The following is an 8475-nucleotide window of genomic DNA, read 5'->3' as shown; positions in this document are numbered from 1 at the left end:
GAAAAATTGCACATGCAGAAAAACCCCGGGACCTCGTCCATCTTTGAACACGAAAATGTATTAAGCCGTTACAGACACTAGCCATAAACAAATTTGGGACTGGAATGTAGTTGAAACCGAATTAACCCTACAAGCAATTCAGCTGCAGTCATTCTCCTTACGTCTTTTGAACCTCGCATAGTTCTACGCAATTGATTCCCTTAGTTAATGTCCTTTACAACCTAAGTGAAGACTTTTGATACCAATTTTCCCCTAATAGATAAGCCTATTTGATTTCCGTTTTGATATTTATATGTAGATTCAGAAACATGTTTGCAATAGACAAATTCCAGCAATCCTCACGAAAACACTTACACTTAGTTGCTTGATAAACCCGGATTACTAACCACCTCTCAAGAACGATCTAAACAAATCTTAGAGAAAGGTCTTTAAATATCTATCTTGAGGAATCACAAAGTATGATACAAAGAGAACTTTCCTGATCAGAGATTACAAAAACCTCAACGATCAATAAGAACATGATCATGATACAAGAATTAGCAGATAAAGACAGTCTGACATGGATGTACGAATCCCTAAGTGAAGTCTTTAAGTCGTAAACCTAATTATGTTTCTTTGATGAAACCTAGGTTAATAGAGGACGACTCTAGCAAGCAACCAAGACATAGAAGTGTTATGGATTAAGAAGTCTGTTGTGTGAGTCTTTCAATTGATAGATTTTCAAGGATCTAGGTAATTCTGAATTCAATCTAAGATAACTTGAGATTCAAGCAATCAGTTTTTCAGTTTAGATGAAATTCTTATTAGGAATTCATGTAAGAATGTGAGAATTTCAACTTGAAATTACACATAAGAATATACACTTTGGTCCATGGTACTGGAACCGCGTATGATGATGTTTCATGTCAAATATGCCTTATGAACTTACAAGCATAAACTGTATTCATTGATACTCAATACTTAAACCATGATTCAAAAACACAGATTGATCTAGTGAAAAAAGTTGTCTTAAAAGTGTTTATGACAATTTTAGTAATGCAAAACATATTTGTGAAAATAGTTTATGAGCATTTAATTATTCAATACTGGGTAGGTATGTATAGGGGTACGCATACCTATAGACCACTTCGTGAACTCAGGCTATTGGGCTACGCATACTAAGTATGTATACCCTTATTAGATCCTTGGGGTGCGTGCACAGGGTATGCGTGTCTCCCTTCAATTCACAAACTAAAAAACTTAGGTTACGTTACTGGATATGTGTACCTACCTTGTGTTCAGAATTTCAGTAGTTCCGAAAAATCTCTTTAAGCAATTTGAAACATTCCATTCTCCATAGATAATGAATATCATTGCTTGGGGAAATTTCCAAATGATCAACTTGAAATAAAAATAGTTCATGAATAATAAATTGTTTTTAATCAAGATATTCTAGGATTTAGAATATCCATTGTTTGAACTATATTTTAAGAGATTTATCAAGACAAGCTGGACTCAAAATTTATTATTTACAATATTAAATCTACAAAAATGATACGACATAGTCTCATTAGATAGAATGGTATGGTCCAGTCTTTACATACCTCTTCGTCAATGAAGTTCTCCAAATATCTATGTTTGATCTTCGGTATTTAATCTTCAAGGGTTATTCAGTGATATTTGATACTCAACTACCATACTCTAATTCTAGTATGAGACTTGACTTTAGTAATGTAGAAACCAAGATACAACTTTGTGCATATAATATTGACAACAAGCTTGAAATAGCAGAACTTGCGACTTCGAATGACCAAGGCTCTAACAATAACTACTAGATTTAACAAATTAGATGGCGTCATTAGTCGATTAAGCACAATAGGGTGCCCCGAGTTCTTCAGAAATTCAGAATTTCAAGTTTGATTTAGAGGGTAAATATGTAAAGTCACAAAATCTATTATAAAAGTGAGTCAAACAAAGTCCTTGATGGTCAACAGTTGGTCCAGGTGGCAACCTTTCAATATTTGAATAATTGGGTACCAAAATCTGGTCTTAGGGGTACCAAAAGACAAATAGCCTATAAATTGTTTCTAGACGAAGTCATGGAGAACATGACCAATTTCTATCTGAGATGAAATAAATACGGAGCCTTTTTTAGTAACAAGTTTGGCATTTTCTGATAACAATGTTATAATTTTGGCTACATAATAATACCACTGTGATCCATAACGAATAGTTCATCTGACATCATTTTTGAGTACTGCAAGCAGTCCCACTCATAAGATCCATCTCTTTGTTTATTCCCTGAGCAAAACCCTAGTCCAACACCAGAACCGAAATCAACAATCCAACCAGTAACTTTCGCCATCTTAGAGCGTCCATGATCATGACATAATCAAATACCAAGAGTTTATTTTTGGCAGTTTTAAACGTGAACCGCAATGGGAAAAAGAGAAAATCTAGTCAGTGGCGCATATTACACTTGCGCTTGGTGTAGGGGCTCACTCTATGTTTACGCTCCACCATCAGACGATTGTTTCAATCTGCGCTTGGCATGAGACGTTAATCATGTGCACGCTGGAACGCATATTATACCTGCGCTCGATCATATTTTTCCGACCACTTTTAGTCTCAAAACCTAAAAAAACCGATCAAATTTGGGTATTTGCTCCATGCCGGTGGACGCTCTTAGCCCGCCAAACCACTAACCCTATAACGAGAAACTGAACCGCTGGGTTTTAAAAAATCAAAAGAAAAACACTCCACCAGAACGATGGCCACATCGAGACGGATTGGATTGTCTTTTTCAAGTTCCTGTACGACGCAAAACAGAAAACCTCTCGCGCTCTTGTGTGTTAATAATAAAAACCAGACATAAAAATTCCCTTCCTCTCCCAAAACCCTTTTCAAACCCTAAATAATAATTTTTACCATTTCTTATTTTTCGTTCATTTCCGTGCTACTCCTTCACTGACCTCAGCGAGTTTTATCATTTTGGCCGTCCGATCAAACGATCATCGGTAATTAATTTGATTACTTTCTTCTGTTTATCTTCTTTATTTTTCTGTTTTCTTTTGTAGCATAAAATTTTATGTTTAATTATGTGTTTGGTTTTACTAATGCGTATCTAGGTAAAATCAAAGAGCAGATAGGGGAACCCTAATTTTGTCTAGTATTTTATTTTGTGTTTATTACTTGAATGAGTTTTTCGCCTATTCAATTAGAAATTCATTATGATATATTGCTTGATTACTGTTAGTAATTTAAATCGAAACTTGATGTGAATGTGTGGAAATGCTATTATGGTTCCTGGAGCTGTTATGGTTGTTGGCTATTATCAATTTAACTAAACGGCTGAGTTGATTTTGGTAATTTATAGTGTTCGGTTTATTTAACGAGAACATATGTTTCTGTGTGTTTGTATTGAGATAGCATGTAATGTGTTAATTCGGAAAGGAATTTGTTAGTTGTATGCTTTAAATTGATATTATTTGTCAAGTGAATTTAATTTGTCGCATTTGATATTCAATCATGGTTTTCTACGTTTCAAACAGTGGGGGTTGTCTTTCTATATAGGATGGATAGCCAAGGGAAAGAATCTCTGCATGACCATAATGAAACCAGTGAACAATCAGGTGAACAGTTAGATTCAGAAGGCGAAAATGAAATGCAAGAAGAAGAGATTTTGGATTTAGAACTTCAAACAGGAGTTGACAATCCATTGCCATCGGCAGTTCAATCTCAAAACGCAAAGGTTTTTAGTGGAGATGCACCTGCAGTTGGGATGGTTTTTGATTCAGAAAATCAAGCATATGATTACTATAATGCATATGGTAGATTTTTGGGGTTTAGCATACGTAAAAGTAAGATGGTAATACGCAAGGATAAAACAGTCACAAGGAGGGTATTTTGTTGTTCTAAAGAAGGTTTTCGTTGCAAACATCCGAGAGGGGATCCAATGAGACCGCGGCCTGTAACTCGTACTGGTTGCAAAGCACGGCTTGGCATTCAGTTACAAGACGATGGGAAATATTCCATAAATGAGTTTGTAGAGGAGCATAATCATGTGCTTGCTCCTCCATCTGAAGCCCATATGCTTAGGTCACAAAGAAAGAGCCAAGATCCCCAGACTGGCAGTATCGAGAGTATTTTATCTCTTATTCGAGAGGAAGCTGGAGAATCTCCCAATGCCAACCAAGGGGACTGTAGTAATTACGTGCAAAGATGGTGTTACGAAACCCTCAAGAGGGCAGAGGTTCATTTCTAACTTAAATTGTCTGTTCATATTGTTTAGAGAGAGTGTTCCTTGGTATGTTGTCATAATGCAGAATGTTAACAATTTTCCACAATGCTCATCTTTTCCAATGAGGAGTATGATTAAACCGATACGGCATCTGGTGACGTTAGAATTACATAATCTGAAAACTGATTCAAATTATTTTTAACCACATTGATGCCATGACAGTTTACATCACCCGAGAACAAACATATTAAACCTGTACCACATTTGTTCATAAGTTAACCGCTAGTAGTGATACTGGATCAATAGCTTGAAATAGCCATGGAATACCAAGTACCTCAATAATTGCTGATTGTCACCGTTATGTGTCCATTCATTTTAGTTATAAAAGTACTTTCTTACACAGATGATCTTGAGACTCATGTTCTGATCTCTTCATGCCATGGTTAAGAAGCATATATATGCAGTTAATATGTGAACTGTGGTGAATCGTATTGCCTTTTAGAGCTTGGACCTTGCAGTGATGATTTTTTTTTATATTATCCATATTAATTTGCAGTAAAAAAACTTAGCTTGAAGTTTGATTTCATGTGACTGTGGTGAATTGTGTTGCCTTTTAGAGCTTGGACCTTGGAGTGATCAAAATCTTTTTATATTACCCATATTATTTGAAGTAGAAAAATCTTAGCTTGAAGTATTTTCTTAAACAGATGGTCATGTCACTCGTGTTCCGATCTCTTCATGTCATGGTTAAGAAGCATAATATATGCAGTTAATATGTAATCTACGGTGAATTGTATTGCCTTTTTAGAGCTTGGACCTTTGGGTGGTGATTTTTTTTATATTACCCATATTAATTTGTAGTAGAAAAATCTTAACTAAGTTTGATTTCATGTTTTTTAGATCAGATCTTGAATGTCAAGGTTTGGTTGTTATCTTTTCGTTGATAATCCAACAAAGTTGTGCCAGTGAAATGTCATAAGATATTCCATTTAGTTTAGCAACGTTACATAGTTCCCAGCACTTCCTGTTGTAACCTTTATTAGATTGCTTAGGCATTTTGTTAGATTGATATTTTAGGTAACTTACTAGCTAAGCTTATGTGTCAGTCCGGAGAGTATGAGTTGTACTTCCTGCATATCTTAATCAACTGTTTGACAAAATTTAGTATGGACAGTACAACTTATAGATCATTTAATCATTTTGTCTAGGAAGATAAAAAGAGAATTCGGGAATTATCAGCAGAGCTTCATCGTGAAAGACGACAGTGTGCAGCATATCGAGAAAAGTTGCATATGGTTTTAAAAGACATGGAGGACCATACTGTTCACTTATCAAAGCAAGTCGAGAATGTAGTCGACAACATGAAGGATGTTGAATCTCGGAGGAGTAAAAGGAAATCCTAACCAACGCAATCCTGGCAACTTTGAGTGAGTAAATTCCGAGCTTTACTTTACCTGTTTTGGTGTCAAACTCGTCACATGATAAACTATTTAGCCACTTCGCATATGTGCATGGATATTTGTATGCTACTGATCTGGGTTATGGAAACTGAGCATGCTTAAGGTGCATTGGTCATGATAGTGCGGATGATAGTTGCGCACTTGCATCTTCCAGATTTGTCTTTGAATGCATCCCCATTTTGGGTCATATGGTGGCTTGATTGGTGATATAGACTGATCTCTGTCTATTTATGTCCATCAAAATATATTTGAATTAGTTCATAGTCACTTCTCACTCTCTTTTTTTTGTTCCATCAGATACCAGTAATATAAAATGCTGGTGTGTGTTCCCTGATTTTGGTCTTTTGCGTGAATCAGGTAATCATTGTTAGTTGGGTCTTAGCTAGCACGAGAAAGGAAGTGATGAGATGTCAGGATTTGTCTGGTGAAACAGCGGCGATAACCATCAACTGAGAGACAGAGCCCCCATACATCTTAGATCCTACATGAGATTCATCCTCCGCGGAAAGGCTCATCGGCATTTGACTGGATTGATAGAGAATGAATATCGAACTCCATCCTCTTTCTCGAATTGGTTGGATGAATCACGCGTTGCAGTGGAATGGATTGGATCATAATATACACGAGTTGTTTTCCCCATTGCGCCGCTTATTCCATTGGGTCAAACCCTTAACTATGGTTCATATATGTAAAACATTATCCGTAACATATTGGTTACTGAACTGTAATCATGTGATTGTCAAATCTTAAATTTTTTTAGAATTGTCAGGCTCAAGGTTTTGGATTGTAGTTTGCGTTCTCCTCAATTATTCTCTAGAGGCCGAAGGTTTGTGTCATATTGGTTGTCGACTCAGAGAAAATGCCGAGAATACGGCTTAAATTTTCCAGTTAGGGGTATGGTTAATGAGAAGATGCGAGTGGTGTCATCCAGTGAAGTGGTAGTGGTGGAAACTAAGATGTCATCCAATGAAGTGGTAGAAACACCTGCTTCTTCCAATTCTGAATTATTCAATTATCATTAAGATTTCAGAATAAAGAACAACAATGAGAAAACTGAATGGCACAAATCTAAAATTCTGGAAAATTGAATAACAGATAGAAATAGATTATTAATAGTACAGTAGCAAGAATGATAGATTGGCAGTCAGGTTGCATAAAAATAAACTAAAAGCACTTGAACATGTCCCGACCCTCGGCACTAAGCTTAGATGCTTGAAGCAACTTCTTCTTTGGTGCTTTTAACTGTCGCAACTTCTTATGAATCTGCGCCCTGCACTTATCGTGCTCAACTTGTTTAGCACGGGCTCTTATCTCATCTGGATCTATTTTTGATTGAGGACGCACCATGAAATCCAATGGCGCAGCTTCTGGCTTAGAGGCATGTTGTTTAGAAGAAGACAAGTCACCAGATTTTCTCTCCCGTTTAAATTCGTCAAGATCAGTATCTTTAAAATCCAGCATTGCAGTTTTGTCCGTTATCCTTTTCACTGGAGGTTTCCTGTAGAGAAGAACTCTGTCATCATCATTAAGGTATTTCCTGGTATCCTCAAACCTCGTGCTCTTGTTGAATATTGGTCGACTCCATTTATCAACCAAGTCCTTGGCAAGCTTTCTATTACCCGCTGTCTCTTCGTCAGATCTTGACAAGAACATGATAACCTTTCCAAGATCACTTCTCTTTAGCTGCTCCCTCCTATCAAATTCCTCTAAATCCACACGGAAATCAGTTAATATCTTCAAAACTCCACTCCGGACAGTAATGTTGGGTAAGCTTCCATCAGGAAGGGGCTCAAGCCAATTCTTGAGAAGTGTTAAGACCCCACGGTCTAAGAATTCTAATTGAAGTGGTTTCTTTGATAGAACATCCATAAGAAGAGGCAATTTGCTAAGTTTATTGATTGCAGGCTTATTATCTAAGTTCAACTCTGCATCAGATTCAGCGGCTAAGTTCAAACTCTGCCATACGATGCTCAACAAACATACCCAATTCTTCAGCTGATTTCTCACGTTTCTTTTTTCTCCTACCAAAACCCTTAAACAGCCTTTCCACTTCATCATCAACTTCTACTTTGGCCTTAACAGAAGCAGATCCTTCATTATCACTTTCATAATGGTCAGCAGGATCTATACGAGTGTCGTCTATCAACTTATCATCACAATCTCCACCGGGAATAATAGCATTCCACAATTCTTTTTGGAGTTTAGAATCAACACCATTATCAACCCTAGTAGAAGAAGATTTCACCTTCTTAATTTTCTTTCCACTCCCACAGCCACTGGAATTTTTCCTCTTACGATCCAATTCGCAACCCATGATTATTGATTGATTACTGATACTGAAAATTAGAGAAATCGCAACCGGAACTACTAAGGTTTCTACAGAGTTTGTGAGAGAGATGATTAGAAGACAGCATATGTGGGAAAGAAGAGGAAGCAATTGGGATTTATAGAGAATCGGCGGTGAAGATTTAGAAATTTCCTATTCCTGTTTGGCACCAGATTATACGCGTTTTTATCGAAACTAAAATATGGGCCCGGCATCAGATTACGCACGGGCCCAGATTTATCGTCCCAAGTCCAAGTAACAAAATTGCTCCTAAGATTAGTTTTTTTTTTTTTTTAATATAAAAGGACAATTTTATAGACTTAGGAAAGGAAATTACAGTATTGGGATCACTGAGCTTTGCTATCCAGCTAGCTTTGCTCTGATCTTCCTAGTTTTTAGAGTCTATTACAATACCATTGAACCTGATCAAGTATTTAGCTAGTTTATCAGCAAGGAAATTGCAATTTCTA

General features: G+C 36.6%; 1 protein-coding gene and 1 pseudogene across 2 annotated transcripts; one reads left to right on the top strand and one right to left on the bottom strand.

Moving 5' to 3' along the window:
• The first annotated feature begins 2782 nt into the window (after nt 1–2782).
• Nucleotides 2783–6466, top strand: LOC113318684 (protein FAR1-RELATED SEQUENCE 5-like). 2 transcript variants are annotated; one of them, XM_026566900.1, is made up of 4 exons: nt 2783–2996; nt 3553–4231; nt 5428–5646; nt 6037–6466. In XM_026566900.1, the coding sequence occupies exons 2-3, from the start codon at nt 3554–3556 to the stop codon at nt 5620–5622; spliced, it is 873 nt and encodes a 290-aa protein (XP_026422685.1). In that variant the 5' UTR covers nt 2783–2996; nt 3553; the 3' UTR covers nt 5623–5646; nt 6037–6466. The 2 variants fall into 2 exon arrangements, with proteins under 2 accessions (XP_026422685.1, XP_026422684.1); XM_026566899.1 differs by having other exon boundaries at nt 3531–4231.
• Nucleotides 6467–6737: 271 nt separating this feature from the next.
• Nucleotides 6738–8120, bottom strand: LOC113318683 (annotated as a pseudogene).
• Nucleotides 8121–8475: the final 355 nt, after the last annotated feature.

Source organism: Papaver somniferum, chromosome 10 (genome assembly GCF_003573695.1).
Source record: "Papaver somniferum cultivar HN1 chromosome 10, ASM357369v1, whole genome shotgun sequence".
NCBI classification, from domain to species: Eukaryota; Viridiplantae; Streptophyta; class Magnoliopsida; order Ranunculales; family Papaveraceae; genus Papaver; species Papaver somniferum.
Note: the sequence above shows the minus strand (reverse complement) of the source record. Positions and strands in the feature narration are given on the sequence as shown.

What these genes read in the sequence shown, in the direction of transcription:
- LOC113318684 (XM_026566900.1), top strand. Translation starts at nt 3,554, where the DNA reads ATGGATAGCCAAGGGAAAGAATCTCTGCATGACCATAATGAAACCAGT. An exon ending in AAACCCTCAAGAGGGCAGAG is followed by an intron (nt 4,232 to 5,427) that starts GTTCATTTCTAA and finishes CATTTTGTCTAG; the next exon opens with GAAGATAAAAAGAGAATTCG.